The sequence below is a fragment of the Prinia subflava genome, chromosome Z (genome assembly GCF_021018805.1).
Source record: "Prinia subflava isolate CZ2003 ecotype Zambia chromosome Z, Cam_Psub_1.2, whole genome shotgun sequence".
NCBI classification, from domain to species: Eukaryota; Metazoa; Chordata; class Aves; order Passeriformes; family Cisticolidae; genus Prinia; species Prinia subflava.
The window spans coordinates 20,430,304-20,448,506 of NC_086283.1; the positions used below are offsets into that span (position 1 = coordinate 20,430,304).

At 40.1% G+C, this 18,203-nt stretch overlaps 1 protein-coding gene across 1 annotated transcript in view; it reads right to left on the reverse strand.

The window, feature by feature from the left end:
* The window catches only part of KLHL4 (kelch like family member 4), a 39,603-nt gene extending 34,316 nt beyond the window's left edge, over positions 1 to 5,287 (reverse strand). The window contains exon 1 of the mRNA XM_063423357.1: positions 3,130 to 5,287. Within this exon, the coding sequence (XP_063279427.1) occupies positions 3,130 to 3,551 (422 nt within the window). The 5' untranslated portion in view covers positions 3,552 to 5,287. The remainder of the gene's footprint in view (positions 1 to 3,129) is intronic.
* Positions 5,288 to 18,203: the final 12,916 nt, after the last annotated feature.

Below are 18,203 nucleotides of genomic sequence, written 5' to 3' on the forward strand. Positions count from 1 at the left end.
TACTATATTGGGAAATATAGGGAACTCTACCAATAACGTAACTTGGTGGCTATCCAGACTTTAGCTGGTTTCTCTTTCTTTCACCCATGAAGAGGTCCCTGCCCTCATTCAAGGGGCAGATTGGTGAAAATCAGGTGAGGTCAGTAAATACAGATTTTCCACTGTTCATTTTTTTTTCCAAACTGTAGATGTAACTTCTGCAAGGATCTTAGAGCAGCAGGTCAAGGTCCACCATTTTAGATGTTCCTAGGAGGCTGTTCGAGCAGATTCCCTGAGCAGCACTGGAGCTGACAGTCCCCAAGAGGCTGAGATGCTTTCCTTACCCTTGTGCCAGTAAACTATCTATTTATGGCCCAAAGTGTGTTGGCTGACCACACATTAACTGGTTATGATTAGGATAAAATTAATGAGTTTTAGTCACTTGAGCCTCATTTACTTTGTCACTTGTCATAGGACTTATTTCAGGAGCAAGCACCTGGATCAGAAGGGTTTCTTTAAGTCTTGCACTATTTAATTTGGGGACAGGAATACCAAAATGGATTGAAGAAAGCAGAAATAAGTGTATTGATGATTGTGTATTCCAAATGGAACTTTTGTTAGGAACTCAATAACCAACCCTTATTTCATCAGGCCCCAGGGGTGCTCTCTGTCCATCACTGACAGCATTCACTCCTGAGGTTTCTAGAGAAAGCTCAAATTTTGCTGAAGAAATTCAGAATATTGTTTTTACTTTTCCAAAGTTTTCCATGGGAAACATTAAACTCCTAGTAGAAAGTGCTTTCATATTCTGCTCAGGGTTGAGGTATTGGCCAGATTCTCTCTGCTTTTCTAGTATTTTGCATGTCCATGTAACACTCAACAGAGTCCTGCTTTAGATCCACCTAAAAATGGGACTTCTCCAGGCAGAGGGAAATCCACTGATTTAGAAACAGCTGCTCTGAAAGTACAGTGCTTTCGTGGTCTAAAATGCAAATTTGTCTTTGGTGTCCTCAGGTGTGGATATGAATTTGCAGGCTGCAATACCTGCACAGGTCCTGCTGTGGTGGCTTTAGCAGTGTGAGAACAGGGGCTAGGGCTGCAAACACCTGATTTTTATGTGTTATGTGTTAATCACCAGCAGAGCCCCCTGATTGCCATTGATTGGGACTATCTGGAACTTCTAAAGGAAAAGGAGACCTGAAATGATTTAAAGGCATGATTTCAAAGATGAGACATTGTTTTGAAGAGATGAAAATATATCCAGACATCGATATTGGTTATCTATAAGCCTATAAGGCTGTCTCTCCTTATTTCATCTCAGTATCTCATTTCTACCCAGACAATTGATGTATTAACTAATGTGTGGCCTGTGCTGGGTGCTGTAGAGGAAGGGTACAGTGTTTACTTAATGGCTTCTGTTGATATATATTTAAGAAATTTGAGTTATGTTGTCCTTAATGATCAGTTTTATTTTCTTGAAATAAATTTTAATTATAGAGAAACTCATAATCATGAATCACTTTATAAACAACCTATTGCCATTTCAGTTTTTTAAGATGTATGCTAACATAGATTTCAATCTACAGCATCCAATGATGGCTTTTATTGAAATCTTAAAGAAAAACACTTATTTGACTATAACAATATATGATATATGCAGTTCCAAAGCTATCCTAAAAGCTGCAACTTTAAACAGCTCAAGAGCAGAACTTAAATTGGAACCGATATGAAGGTAAAAAACTTCAGGAGGTCTTAGCAGAAACTTTATATATAGCTGGAGAAAATGTCACATCTTATTTTAGAAGTGGTTTATTACCTCCCAAACTGAACTGACTAGGCACTTTTTTATACCTCCTTCTTCACAAGGTGTAGAGTCTTATTTGGATGGACAAGTGTTCCTTATTTTTCTTCAAATTAAATCAATTCTGTTTCTAAGGTGTGTCTAAAATCACCTTTTTTTTTTCAGGAAATTCGTACTATCCTTTGAAGTGTTGTACTAAGGGTATGCTGCTTCCCCATTCCAAACCAATGCCCTTGGAAACACACAGAACTCCCACAGTCCTTCCTCAGTGCTTTTATTCTGTAATGATTTTATCTAGTACCTATTGGCTACTGGGACTGGTTTCCAAGTGACATTTTGGAATGCAGTTTTTGCTGTTCCATCTGCAGATGTTCCCTCCACAGCAGATGCACAACTTGAAAAATAATAACTGCTAAAAATACACAAGCTGTCAGCTTGGTTTTTACTGAGAAAACTGTAACTTCAAGTAAGATAAATTTGTATTTATATGCAATGTAATACATTTAAATTATGTCCAAAGACTGATAGCAATCTCATCAAATGGTGCAAATAATCATATCATAAATGCTTGATTTGACTCCAAGGTGGGGTAAAAATGTTGCTGGATAAGCTAAGAACACTGACATAAGTTTTGAAAAAGAAAACATAAAAAAGCTTAATTAGGTATTGCATCCCTGGTTATTGACAACTTAAAAATAGCTCTTCCTTTGTGCCTACACCTTTAAGGTCTCATAGCTGTAATGTTTTTTCACCTGACCTTGCAGAAAATATTTATCTTAGCATACTAAATAAGCTGTACAAATACTGGGATTGCAAACTGACCTTTAAAAAAGGAAAGAATGATGCTTCCTTTCTGCATAGTTCAAGGGTGATTTTACTTGCCAAGATGACAGTAAAAGAAAATCAGTGAGAAATCTGAGAGATTAATGGCAACCACAGAGCCCAAACACCTCCAGCAGCTCCCATTTGTCAAAGTTGCACCCATTGATAAAGTCAGAATGAGGACAGGATGTCAGGAGGCTCCTTTTTTCACTGCACTCACACATAATAAATCAAGAGAAGAAATTGATACGCCGTGAATGTTGATAGAGCAAATTTGACAAACTGGCAGATTTTATGCATGAGGAAGAGTTACGGAAAGATGTACCTTAAGCAAAGATCAAAATTTCATGACAATGTTTCTGTTCGTTTTTCTGATGCAGAAGTGCTCCTTCTCGTCTGAGTGTGGGTGTGCACATATATAAAGTGAGATTAATGCAGTAAGTAACTCTGGCTAAAAACAAAGACAGTTTTAGGGAATAACTTGGAAATAAGTCTGGCTTTCCAAGTGAAGACTTTAAAACTCCTACCTCTCTGCAGATTCATCTGCATTTTGCTCTGTGATCATCTGCAGCTCCTGTGTGGTTTTACTTGAGTCCTCTTTAGCAGAGTTTCCCTCTGTGCTGGCTTTGGGGATATCCTCGCTGGACCGCAGCTGCTCGATGAGGTTCTGCTGGTGCCAGGTGTGGATGGATCGGTGGTGCACCGGCGTGGGCCCCGGCACGGGGGCCAAGATGTTGTGGTGGACAGGGCTGCTGTTCTTCTTCAGCCCGTTCCTGTCCCGAGAGTGGCTCTTCAACCTGTTCTGCACCGGAGTCCCTCTGTGCTCATATCCTTCCTGCTGATGGCAGCCCCCGGAGCCGGCGGAGCCCTGCGAGGGGTGGCTGAACCACCTCCAGCGGAGCCTCAGGATCTGCTTCACATCAAACTCTTTCTTTCCAGAGACTGACATTTCTTTTATTTTCAGACGGGAAAAAAAAATTTGAAAAAAAAGACAAAACCCTGTTCTTCTAGGAAGGAAATGGATTCTTTGTTATCTCTTCTGTTTCAACTCCTCTTCTTAAGGAAAGACAACAGAACAAATAGCGGTAGCTCTCTCTCTGCTGGTTAATGCACCGCGAGTTCTCTCTCGCAGGCGGTGCTGAGCTGCTGTTAACTGTATAGGTGGGAATCCATACTGACAGGATGATGAGGTCAGACCTTAAACAAGTAAATCAGCTTAGCACAGGAAAGCGGCAACCATAACACTCCCCAGCTGCCAGGCTTACACACTCCCTGCTCTATAGCGCGGCTCCCAATATATAACCCAGCCTCACATGATCCTCAGGGAGCCCGAGATGCAACTTAAGATGCAGGGAAGCACGCACAAATAAAGTGACAAGACTCCCTTATCTATCTCACGGCGCTCTCCATCAAGCCTGCTAATTAGCAATGCTCCGTTTCACAGGAGATTTAGAGAGGATGCTTTTCAGGCGGAGTTTTGGCGGCGATTCGAGCAGCTCACACGTTTCCTTAAGGGTCTGCATTTGTTTGTCTTGCTGTGTAAAATCCCTGCAAATGGCCTCGGTGTGGTAGCACTTGCCTAAAGGAGAGGCAGCGTTTGAATGCACGGTGCGGGGCTGGCTGTGCTTTCTCACCTACAGATGGATTTCTTCGTATAACTGCAGGGCTAGGAGAAGAGAGGCAGGGAGCTCAGGAAAATCGGAGATGTGCTCCCTGAATGACTGGATCTGTGGAAAACACAGTTTCCTGGCTAACTGCCTGGGTAAACAGACTTTCCCATCCTGCTCTTGATTTCTCACGGACAGTGAAACACTCGTGGGTTGTTGTGGGGTTTTTTTTGTTTTTTTTTTGAAAACACCTTTCTTTTCTTTCTTTTGATAGCGTGCACTGTAACGTGTTTTCAGCAAATTTAGTAGGGGAGATGTTTTCATTCCCATCCCTTGGTTACCAGGCAGGGCTGTGAGAACTGTTCCCTGTGTGGTTTGAAATAAGGTACACAGAATGTTTTCATGTGCAAATAGAAAAGAAATGAATGGGCTGGATTTTTTTTTTTTTTTAATGTTATATTCTCCCAGGTTGGCTACTGATGGTCTATCCAACTGTAAGCAGTGTGCAGAAATAGAAAAAAGGCTGTAACACAAAACCAGTAGAACAAGATTCAGAGAGGACCCCTCTCTAACACACCTCTCCTCTCAGACCTTCTGATATTAATTTCCTTTTTCTCCGTCTTTTCTGTGATTTTTTTCTTCTTCTTTTTTTTTTTTTTTTTAACCTAAATTCTATGATGGGACATTGAACCTTCAAATAGAATCTGCTTTTTTTTTTCTTTTGGACTGCATATAATACAAGCAAGGAAATGTGAAGTAGAGGTAAAAAAAAATCTTAAAAAAAAAAAAAAAAAAAAAAAAAGAGAGAGAGGATAAGACTAAGGATTTGACAGTTTTTGTGCTGGGCTCTCCTGCTCCTGTCCTATTCATGGTAGTCAAGTAAAGGATATGCAGCATCATGGACTGGATGCAGGTGAGAGAAATTACAGGATGAGTGAAGAACTATATCAATCAAAATAATTGAAAGATATTTTCCTATCTAGATCCATAGAGGGAAAGACTTTGTACAAAATGAACCTGAGTGGAACGCTTGGGCATAAAAGGCAGCAAGGAAGAAGCTGAGGGAAGATTTGACAGATGTAGCCAATGCATATTTGTTGCTATAGAGAACACTGAGGCTGAGCTGTTGCAATTAAATGTACATTAACAAGATTTCCTTTGAGATGTTCTAGGAATAGAGAGAAGCTAGAAAACTTACTCAACTTCTAATAAGTCACATTAAGAAGAAGCTGTATAAAGGCCTGTTCGTGCATTTAATAAGGGGTTCAATTCAAGTTTGTTGAGGATATGAGCTAATAAAGAAGCTGCTTCCAAACTTCAAGGATATTAAAAGATTTATAGACATTGTGTGGATCAGTGAAAAGGCTGGGCATTGAGCAAGAGAGATTATTGTATATCTAGAAGTCATTTTCAGATGTTTTCCCACTTTAATGATGATCTTTGACAGCAATCTAAAGCTTTCTGGAGAACCAAGTGCCTCAGGCATTTTTTGTGGCATTACAAGTATATAATATTCAATATAATATTTCTTCACTTCTCAGTTTTACCCTAAAGATGCACACCTAAGGATGTTTTTTTTACCAATTTCACACAAGTAAAGAGACTTAGAGGTATCTCTATATATTCCTGAGGATTGCCTACATGGCACTTTGACATCTGTTTTTAGGGATGGAGTTTCTATATACCAAGTTAATGAAATAATTTATGATGAAATCCTGTAGAGGTGGACAGAGAACACGGTTTCTCGCTGCTCTTTAATCAGGTCGTTGAGCTATCTCAGCAGCTCTGTCAGCTCCTCTTAGCAACAACTCTGATACATTTAATCCATATTTTTCCACCATGTCACAAAGCTTCTGTCGGTTTTCTTTCCTTAAATCTCTTTTGCAGAAGTCATCCTTTGCTCTGTGATATCATCAAAAGCAAATTCCTTGCATTTTCCTGGGGAATGTACATGCAGCACTTCTGCTTGTGAATTACTCATGTTCCTGCTAACTCAGTACATATTTCAGCAGATGTAGTGAATCTAGCTAAAATTAAAATAGTCAAACTGGACATTTGCTGAAGAGACCATCTTGCTCAGAAAGTCAGCTTGAGTCAGCAAAGAATATGTTTCAGAGTGGGCATAAGGAGATTATTTTTTTACAGAGCTTGTTAGTGCTCTGGCTAAAATTTCAATGTGCTGTACCAGGTCAACAGAAGTGAATTGATAAACCAGATTTTCAGGCCGAAATCATTGGAAGCGTAGCATGTATATGGAGCAGCTTTACGTCATATACCTGCTTTTCACCATTTACATTTATTTTCTGGTGAGAAAATTAGTTCTCTTGAACCTGAATACAGTGAGTGTTTACTTCTGGGTGATTTCTTTCTGAATCCCTCACACACTTTTAGGTATATCTCTGACTGGGTTCAAACTTCTAAATGAGAAAAGAAATAAGAGAGAGATTTTCTGTTATTACTATCCCAAATTTAAGACTTTTGGTCTCATTTAAGTGACACATAACAGCATTATTTATTTAACCACATAACAGCATTATTTTTTGCCCCACATGGCTGGAAATCTCTGAAGACCAGGATTTTCTAGGACTACAACAAGTCCAGCCGGGGCCACCAAGAGGGTGAGGCAGCTGGAGCATATATGATGGATGAGGGGAGGCAGCTGCAACAGGATTTGTTCAACCTTATGAAAAAGGGCTCAGGGGCATTTTCTTGCTGCCTGCAGGTACCTGATGGGAGAGCAGAGAGACAACAGAATCAGGCTGCTCCAGAGCAGCCACGGACAGCACTGGGGAAAGCAGGCATGTGTTGGGTCATGGGAAAAGCTGAGTAGAGGTAAGAAAAACTTTCTACCTGTGAGGATGATCGGGGAGGTGGGAGGAGGCTGCCAAGAGAGGCTGTGGCATCTTCTTCCTTGGGAAAAGTGAGATCCATTGAGGGTGGGGTAGCCCTGGCACAGGGTGCCCAGAGAAGCTGTGGCTGCCCCTGAATCCCTGGAAGCCCAAGGATGGACACAGGGTCTTGGAGCAGCCTAGGACACTGGAAGGTGTCCCTGTCCATGGCAGGGGTGGCACTGGATGGGCTTTGAGGTCCCTCCAACCCAAACCAGTGTGGGATTCTGTGATCCCGAGTGGAATTGGTCCTGTGTCACTGCTCTAACTGGGCTTGCTTTGAGTAGGAGATCAGACTGGACGAGCTCCAGCAGTCCCTCCTGAGCTGTTCTTCTGTGACTGTGTGACATGGCAGGGGCTCTTTGGTATCTTTATCTCATGGCTGTGGTAGAGCCAAGTAAAATTCATGTGTTTGTCAGCTGTGAAGAGCAAGTACATCTCCAGAAATCTTCCCTGCAGTCCGGCAGCAAAGCATCACTGCTGCAGGGGTGGAGCATGGCCAGCTGCTCATCCTAGGGGAGGCCTGCCAGGACTCTGAGGAAAAAGAAGCCTTTATCCACAAAAAAACCTCCATCCCATTCAATGCATACAAGATCTGGAGAAAGGTCTTTAGGGAAACACTGTAAATTTCATTCCCAGGAAACTGGGAATGGTTTTAAAAGCTTTGTATAAGCATGTTGAAGTTGCAGATAATTTGAATGATATGTATTAAGAGCCTAAATGGGTTTTTGTAAGCATTTTAAGATTACGTGTGTGAATACCCAATGCACCGCCTGATTTAGCAAATTACAGAAGTACTTTGGTCATAATCTACCTATGAAAAGAAATTGATCCTTTTGTCACAAATCATGTTTTAAATAGGCTTCAAATATGACTTTTAGCTACAGCTGCCTCCCAAGTTCTTCTGCCACCAAAACAACTAAAGAAAGAAGTTTTGTAATGCTTTTCAAAGTGTCTGAATTTTCAGTTAATAACTCAGTAATTTCTTTGAAAATTGAAGCAAGTGGGATATATCCATGCAGTTATGTCATGTTTGTTCTCTTCTCAATAGAGACACAGAAAATTATTATTTTTCCTTCTTCTTTTTGCCCTGAGCCTGGTAGTACAGTACAAGCATGGAAAGTCTGTTAGAAAAATCTCTCTATGTTCCAACAAACCTAGAAAAGAATAATAAAAAGAAGAACCTTCCACCTTTCTTGTAAAATAATCCCAGAAAAATTCCACACTTGTGGAGCACAAATCCGGGAATATTGCAAGGACTAAGTTTCTATTGCAAGAGCTGATAAAGTAGTTCATTGCTGGATATGAGGCAGACCACAACGAAATTGATTTTTTATTAAAGTCAAGGACAGCTTTGGAGCAAAGTTCTTCAGTGCCAGGTAACTGAGTCAAATGGAATCTGCCTAGGCTGAATGAGACTACCAAAAAGCAAGATAAGCACAAAAGGTGGAGAATGTTTCCTCGTATTTTTGAAGATATTTTTTGTCTGTTATGACAGTACATTATTCTAAAAGTCAAGTAAATTACTCATATCAATATTGTTTAATCTACAGGGTTGGCATTGGGGGGAACAGCATAACAAGATTTACATGTGCACAGATGGTTGATAACTAAACCAAGCCCAATTTAAAAGTGTTCCCTCTGTGCCCAAACTGTGTTCCACAGGGTCTGCACTTTGTGTACTCAGCCTGGGCATTTCCACTGGAGATCAGGCCAGATACTGAGAACAAGAACTTGAATATTTTTATTACCTTGTTTTGAAAAATAATGCTAAAAAGAACTCCCATTAGTCCATCCTTTGTGCAAGAGATAGGCCAGGAAACATCTGCACAGCACAGCAGCAGCATTACAGGAGTCAGAGTTAAAGGGAAAGGAACAGGACAAAACCCAAAACAAATAGCTATATTTAAAATCTGCAGGAAAGCTCTGCTTTCTTTTCAAAGAGAACTTTGAATGCCACAGACACAAATCAGTTTAAGACAATCAGTGACTTCCCATGCTCCCCACAAAAGGAGGCAGGAGAGATGATCCACTTAAGTGAAGGTGTTGACACATTTAAATGCAATTGCTTCCTCAAATAACTGGGAACTATCCTACAGATTGCAACCCACCTATAAAGCTCTGTGCCAAAATTGGAAAAAAATCACAGCATTCCCACAAGATCCAAGGTAAAAGAATGTGAGACATGAGCCTGGTATTAGTAAGCTTGATTAAGATCTTGATAAACAGTGGCAATGTTGTCCCCCTTAAAATGAAACCAGAATATTGGAGTAAAATAAGAAATAGCAAATGTCCAGAAGGGTCTCACATGGACAATGGCTTGAAAGTGATGCCACTAATGCAGCAAAAATAAAGCTCAAACTGACTTGAAACACCTGTCACAGGTCAAGAATAAGATACCAAAGAGTGGAAAAAAATGCAAATTGATACAAAGATGTGTAAAAATTATTTGTACTGATTTTCATTTCTGTGAACTCTCTTCAGTTTGTCAACATCCTTCTTGTGCTGGTGGGGCAGGGTTGCGCAAACCTGGTAGTATTTATGTGTGTTGAGTTAAAGGTGACTGCTGCTTACCTAGTAAATTCCTAGTAATGATCAGTAAGTAGCAGAATTGTAGCTGCAACTTTCCTTTATTGCATGAAACAGATGGACCAAACAAGCATATGATGGCTTATATTCCACAAAGAGAAAAGGATCCTGGTAGTCAGGTTCTTGCAGAAAATACTTGAATTTTCTGCACACTCAGTGGTAGCAATAACGCCTATTCGACCTCCAATTTTTACTGTTGGATATGAAGGAGTATGGAAAGGATCTGGCATACCCTCAGCAGAGTCCAGTATGTTGATTTGACACTTGTCAGTACAGCTCTGTATCATTTGCCTCAGAAAGCCTTAGCAGAACAAGGACTTATGCCCAAGGTCAGTCTTCTCTGGGAAGTTTTTGTTGGTTTTTTGTTTTTTTTTTTTAATGTGATTCTTGTTCCTTGTCTCTTGCAAAGTAATAAATGGCACCTTTAATTGCAGGAGAGGGGAAACCTGGAGGCATCAGTATTTTTGTGCATTGTTGAATGTAATTGTTCTTAAGAGTATTTAGGTTTTAATCCCACAAATGTGTTATGAGGCCCATGAAAGATGCTGTATGTCAATAAAGCCCCTTAAAATTCTGCATCTTTCCTGAACCCCTGACTTCAAGGGTTGGAGAGCTCTTGGATTGTTCCTGGGAAAATGAGCAACCTGGGGCAGGTGTTGGAGAGGTCTGAGACAATTGTTTTGTGTCTTTCTCCTTAATGGCCTCTCTGATTTGCAGTGCACACTTTGATTGGAACAGAGACACACAGCCAAGCTCCCACCAGCTGGCTTTTTTGGTCTCTGCAAGGGTGCAAAGAGGAATTGTGGAACAGCAGCTGCTTTGCCTTTACATCAACAAGGGAACAGTGCCATTTTTTACAAGTTGAGGCTCTTACTGCTGGGGTTTGGTAGCATAATAATCCATCAACCTTTTCCCTGCCTTCAGTTTCCCTCTCAGTTATCATCACTTTTCCTACCAATTTTCCCAGAGGTTTATCTCTCCTGTGTGATTCCGTAAGAATGCAGGGGAACAGAATAATTTTTAAAATCGTATGTTCAAAAGCTTCATAGTCAAAGCTCATCCAAAAAAGTGCTGTGAACCAATATCCTTGTCAGCAACCTGTCTCCAGCATCCTGACACCATTCCTTTGCTCATGACGCCTGTAAAAGCACACAATAACTCAATTTTCACTTTGACAAAAAGCCATACGGATCCACATCACAATATCATTGTTGTTCAGCCTGGCTCTAGCTGCTGTTAACTGCCAAAAAACCTTGAGGCTGCACTTTCACTGTGTGATACTGGCCCAGAATATAAAAATACAAAACTATATTTAAAACACTCAAGTCCTACCCTTCTCATAGAAAAAAAAAAAAAGAAAAAAAAGTCTTGGTTCTTTCATGTTTGCAATTTTTAGAGTAGAGAGGCTCAGCATTTTTTTTGTGTATGTAAGGAATTTTTAGTAAGTGTTTCCATGTTTTCTGGGGGAAGAAATAGATGTACATGTAGGTACTGTACCATAAGATGAAATCTGGGAATTGAGGGAAAATAGAATATGTTTTATCTTCATATCAATTAATCAATAATAAAAATGGTACTGAACAACATAGGGATTATATTTGCAAGTGATAAATTTCAGGGAGAGAAGGATGACATGAAACCTCCGGAAAACACAGATTACTGAATCTAACATACAATATTCTGAGACAAAGCCTATTAATGACAGATTCCCAAAGGACCAGAGAGACACAGCCTGCTGAAGAGAAACAGAAGTACAGAAATCAACACATTAAATCTGACTATTTAGCATAAAATGGCTGAAAAATCCAATTATGGCTTAGGACAGGGGTGTGATCGAGACTATCCTCTCTTCTTTAGTGTAGATTATGCTGTTTTAATTTTTTGTCAGACCTTCACCAACAATCTTATTTGATGTAGTTCCTTATCTCTTAATCTTGAGCCTGAGTTTTGGATGTGAGAGGAATTCCTGTCGGTGAGACAGAGTTTCAGTGTTAAAAGCTGTTGACAAAAACTTTAAAAACTTTTTAGTTTCCCAGCTTGGTTTTGGGGGTGTTTGAGTGGGCTGCAGGTGGTCAGTCCTGCCTGGCTGGAAGCTGGTCAGCAGGAATTTCTGGTGCTTGGGTGATAATGTCAAGTGGCACCATTTCCTGCAAGGTCCTCTGGTGAACTGTAGAAATCAATGCAGGACAGAAATACCCATCACTGCTGGGTGCTTATGCTCTGATGAGATCTGGCAATTGAAGTGGCCCTTTTCTCTTTGATTAAGGAAAATACTTACAGCTGCATACATTAGCTATAGAAACTCTATAACAAAGACAGTTCTGCTGTAATAAATCAAATCATATTACAAGTATGCTACCAGGAAATTGTTTCAGGAGAAATTAAGGCTAGCAAGCCTCCTGAAATTAGGTTTCTGCTGAAATAAATTGGTAATATCTAACTAATATAGTTCAGCATATGTCACAAACAAGAGAGATGTTCCTGGCTGATTGTGTCAATTTAAAAGGCTGTTTGCATCAGATCATTTTGAGGTCTCAATTTGCACATCAGGGGTTATAAAGAACTTTATCTTTACTTTGGAACACATATTAAGTTGTTTGGCACAGTTGGAGTGATAGTGTGTGGCATTAATTTCCTAAATTAAGTTACTGCTCATACACTTGTTAGTGAGTGCCTGATGGCTATTACACTTTCTTGAACATTTAGGAATATTGGATGCTATCACCATTTTCATGTAAAATTCAACTGTCTTTAAAGAACTAAGTCAGTAAATGTGGTGGTGCTAATGTGGAATTAGTGACTACAGGAAAAATATAATTCCCAAATTCCACTGCTCTAAAATACTCAATTCAGCTAACCATGGAAACATGCAGAAAAACCTTGGACATGGGATTGCTTTTTAATCACTGCCAGCAGTTGATTATATTAGTGCTTTATTTCATAATTTTATGTGTGATGTTAATGAAAATGTTATGGGAGAAAGCAGTGGGAAAAGAAAAGCTATTTGCCTCTCCTTACTTAATAACTGCTGCTTGCTGCTCCATCGAGGTGGTTTTTCCCTCTGAAATTGCTTTCTGTGTGCTGGAACACAGCTCATTGTTCTTCTGGCTGACAGTCTAATCATTCTGCCTTGCAGACCTCTCACTTACAAGTAGCAAGTACACACCACAGCAAAGGCATTGCTGGATTACCAGGACGTCCAGTCCTCTGGAAAATAACACATATTTTACCTTCAAAAGGAAACAATACTGAAATTGCAGAAATCTATGGCGTGATTCACATCATTTATGTGTCAGGATCTTTAATAACCTTCTTTTCACCAACTTGGTCAAGTCCAAGAAGCTTTAATAATCAAGACAAGATTATTCTGTCTGGCTTTTTTAATACCACTACAGGAACTATATTCTTTCTGACACAACTTGCAAAATTCCAGTTACCTGTTCACCTAGCTCAAAAGCAGAGAATTCTTTGACTTAAATATCTCATTTTGGTCAATATCTTGATTAACACTGCATGAAACTTTCTGCAGCACTGCCAGCATGTAGGTGACTCATTAATCAGGCTGCACAAATCAGCTTTTCAGGACTGAAGACTAAAGCACAAAAAGCTTTAGCTACACATGTTAGAAGGTTTAATGTCAGAGGTCTCCTGAAAGCCAAAGTGCAGCCCCTTTGCCTGGCTGTAGCTGAAGAGGGAAAAAAAAGTGTGTATTTAGAACAAATACAGTATTTGAACTCTCAGCATGTAGGAAGTAATAGTTTTATTCAGTGCTGCTGTGATTTAAAGAGAGGCTTTGCTTTGTGTCCCTCTTCTTCAAGCTGTTTGGAGACATTATTCACCTGTAATGCTGATATATGTGAGCAATATATAAAAGGGAAGGGGGAATGAGGAAAAATAAAGGTTCTCAGTAGTCTTTACAAATTTTAATAGTGTTCCTCAACTGCTACTGGTCCTCAGCCCAGCTCAGGTTTTGTGAATCAGCCCATAACACCCACGGAGAGTTTTGCAGTGCAGGGCACATCCCAGCTGAGCCTCTCAGAGGAGGGATGTGAGCTTGAAAAACACAATAAGGACTTTTCAAGCCACTGGACGTGGTTTGTGTGGCACCTGAAAGTGTCACCAGGCAAACAGGCTGTGCCTGGTGGGAATGAAATGCCTGAAATGCTGCCTGGGCCTTGCCAGGGGGCTTGCGTGGCACAGGTTTGGAACCCTTTCAGCCCAAGGATTAAAGAAACATGTTTTGAAAAAAGAAATAAAAAAGAAGGTTGGAATTCTTTTTTTGAGTCTGTTTAAATTACTGTCAGCAGTGTAAAATTATGTAAAATGGATCAGAGCTGCCATCTCAACTCTTAATGAGATAATCTGAAACGGGAACACCTCGGACACGTGGTCCAGGTCAGTGCAAAGTTGTCCTTATGTGATGTTCTCTTTAGTAAGCTTTAAAGTACTTGAAATAGATCATCCATTTCCCTGAAAAAGAGATAGATTTTGTACTAGCAGACCCACTCCCTTTAAGTCCACACTAAACTCTCTTATTCTTTTTCTGTGCTTGGTTATGTTGTCATTCCTATAAAGAATTCAGTGCTGAATTCCATAGCATGACTAAAGCCTTTCCTTACTTTATTTTGCATTAGCTTGGGGCTTTAATATTATTATTAATATTTTATTCTTTATTTTCTCTCTCTTCCTGATTTTCCTCAAAGCCGGTTTTGTTATTTTTCCTATATTATTTACCCCTAGGCTGAAGACACATTTCCTACCCTTTTAATTTAGGAGTGGGATATGAACACAGCCAGGAGGAAATTCCTGTGTTGCAGTATGTAATCCAAAAACTTCCACTGATAACCTATCTAATACAAATAATGCCATTTGGAATTTGGAATTCCCTGAATTGCTTGTTTTTTAAAGCAGATAAGCATAATTTCAAAACTTTAAAAAAAAAACCTTAGCCAGGAAATCCTATGATCCACCAGTAGAGTCATTAAGTTTATTCAATTCTTCAGTCTTGACTGAAAAACCTGTTAGGTTCCAGTGGGTTCTCCCCAAGCCATGAATCTTGCCAGGCATCTCTTTCTTAATTACATGGCACAGGCTGTCGGCTTGCAGATGTTGTATAGTGAATTAAATTGTCAGAAACACCCAGTTTCAAGTGATTATTTGTGCTACTGAAGCTGTGCTGCAGAACTGGAATTGTTTTCTTGGCTACTTTTGGGCACAGCTTTCATTACTTACAGTTGTGAAAACATTTTTGGGTGGAGAGAAATAAGTTTATGTTTAACAGCTATGGACTGCAATTCGCCCTGTTTGATCAGTCATATATTCAAGGTAATGAGATACTGTTGGAGTCTAGAACGTCCCTCTTGTCACCCTGGAGGATTTGGAGACCAGACAGGGGGGTCTGGGATCTGTACAAGGGGGTCAGCCAGCCTCACACAGAGCCCAGGAGGACACTGCCTCTGATCCCTGGCCATGGGAGTGAATGCCCACATTGTATGAAGAATCACAAGCTGAGAAAATTCAAAATAAGTAGTATTTAGTTTATCATAGAATGTAAATGTAGAATCTAGGATTCTCAGTATATGGGGTTGAAGAGGCAAGATGGAGGAATTGGGGAGTGGCCCCTGTGTTCCTTGTTCTTGCTCTCGTCCCCCATTTTCTGCTGAGTTGGATCTCAAGGATTGGTTTAGAGTAGAAATGACATGTTTGCATAGGTAGAAGGTATTGGTACAATTTTGTAAATAAAAAGTGCATTGTGGACAGTGGTTGGGTCAAGGGGACTGTACATAAGGTGCAGGGCTCTCTGATCCGCCCAGTCCGCTGCGTGTCCTGCTCTGCGGAGACACCTTGCAGAGCTGAGAAAGAACTAAGATAAGGTACCCTGCCAGGGAAGTGCCTGGCAGAGCTGAAAAAGGACTGAGATAATGAAGAATAAACAACCTTGGAAACATGCACTGGTGGACTCAGCTTGTCGTCTCTACCTCTAGTGTCAAACACTTAAGGCAAAGAGAAGATGAAAAACCTTATTACCTCAGGGAACAGCAACCCCGAGGAGAATCTCAGGGAAAAGCAACCCTGAGAAGATACTTCCTGATATTTTTAAGTATTGGAGGTAGATTTCAATGTCTCACTTGTCTCCTTATACCAATCAGGTCTGTGTGTGCAGCTACAGATAAGAAACAATTCAATTCCTAGTAAGCCAAAGCAATCAGTTGAAAAATTGGGAGTATTGTCTAGAAGTTAGAATGAAAGTATGTACTGGGTATTTTTTCATTATCTTTGATCCAAAGCTCTGAGTGCCTCTTCAGAAATCTTTAAAGGATTTCTTAGAAAAGCAATACTCCCATGTCTTTACTTTGTCATAAATAAATTAACTTTATGCTCTCTGTGACCCTTCTCTCTAAAGCAGAGACCAAAGAGCTGATTACCTCAATAATTAATTTGGCCTGATCCTTGTCCACGTCCTTCTGTGAGTCACCCAGAAGGAAATACACTGGGACAGAAAATGTATTAACTGTTCCAGAAGTGTCCATGCTCCCAGCCCAGAACCACAGGCCAAAATCTCCCTTCTGTTTCCCAGCCAGGGTACACCTCTGAGCAGAATAATTCCTCAAAAGAAAATAATGCAATATTTCAGTCTCATCAGCACACTTTGATCAAGGCACGGATGACTTCAGTCAAGACGTTTTAGAGCAGGATATTTGAGTTACTGGAAAATAACACCACAGACCAGAATATTCTGCTGCCACTGTTCAGTTACTTGTATTTTATTCTTAAAATAAGGTACTCGAGGAATTGTTCATTACTTTTCTTTGCCTCATAGACTTTTGTATTTTAGAAAGTCTTGTTGCCAATTAATTCATCTGGGTAAATATCTCGCCTTATAAAAAACATGCTTTCAGAATTTTTTTTGTGAAAAGGCAGAATGTTGTGCAGCTTGTCAGGCTGTGGGGGTGCTTTCAGAAATGGCTTATGCCAAAGAAAAACACAATTCTGTAAACACCCTGATTTAAAGTCAGTCTGAGCTGGGAGGGAGCAGAAACTCAATGGTTTTGTATTTTCATCCACTGCTGAACTCGTTCAGGTAAATAATAACTATATTAAGGTTAGATAAGTGGTTGTGCGATACGTTCTTATTGCCTTGAGATCAAGACTATCAAAATAAAATGGGCATATCTTTATGTTTGTACTAAAAAAAATCGCAAAATCTACTTTCTTGTTAAACTTGTAACACAGAATCTCCGAAGTTGGAAGATGCCTGTTTCCTTTTGGAAATGTGTCTCTCTGCAGCACTTCTGCTGTGTATAGCTTACGTGCATTTTAAATAGATAAATAGATAGATATCATTGCTATACATTATCAGTGAGACATTGGCAGCTGGTTGCATCAGTTATGGGAGAATTTTCAAAAGTGCCACAACTTTATTTCTGTTATGGGATAGGATGGAGAGCTTTTGGATCTTAAATCTGAGAATGGAACTGATAAAATTTCTACTGATCTCTTTTCTGGAATTAATTTCTTAAATTTCACAGCAGGCACATTTTTCTTTAACTTCAGATGATTTTCTAGGACTTTGTCATAGAGTAATGGAATATCCTAAATTGGAAGGGACCCACAAGGACCATCCAGTCAGACTCCTGGCACTGCACAGAGACCCCAACAATCCCTCCTCTCCCCTGTTATCCAAACACTCCTGGAGCTCTGCAGCCTCAAGGCCGTGCCTATTCCCTGGGACATTCTCCATTTCCTGGCAGTGCCCAACACCCTCTGGGAGAAGAACTTTTTCCTGACATCCAGCCTATGCCTCCTACAGAGACCAAGAAGAAGCTTGTATTTGCAGTTACTGAATTTCCTAAGACACTCAAGCCTAAATCCCACTATCTTTGGAAAATTTGGCATAACTTCACCAGTTTTGCTGAATATTTCCAGTCTGCTAAACCAGGACAAAGTCCACTCACACTTGGGATTATTTTTTAATGCGGTGTGTGTCAATATAAAACTTGCTTGAGGACTTAAGAGATGCTGTGAAAGGAGAGGTGGGAATAATAAACTTTGCCCTGTTAATCTGCTCTTAAAACTTCCCTGGTTCTGAGCATCCCAGGGCAAAACCCGACACAAACTCTTCCCCCGAGGCCCTGAAAAGCCACCACAGAGGAGAGAGGAAGGAGGGATGGACTAGGGAAGTCATGGGTGGCAGAGCTAAATGTCCCAAAGACATTTCTTACCTATTTTCACATGCTCAAAAATCAAAATTTATATGTCAGTAACCATTGGAACCTGTAAGCACCACTATGTCACTGGGATTTATGAGCGCCAAAAGTTTTTATAGAGGCTCCTTTTTAAAGACAGGCTCATTTCTCTCAATCACTGCAAACAATGTGTCTTTAAAACTCCTCTGTTGTGCTTCTTGTGCGTGAGGAACATTATCCTTGAACTTTCCCCCAAGGATCCTGGTGTGTTGCTAGAATCTGCTCACAGTAAGCACATTTGCAGATGTGCAGACATAGAATTATAGGAAGT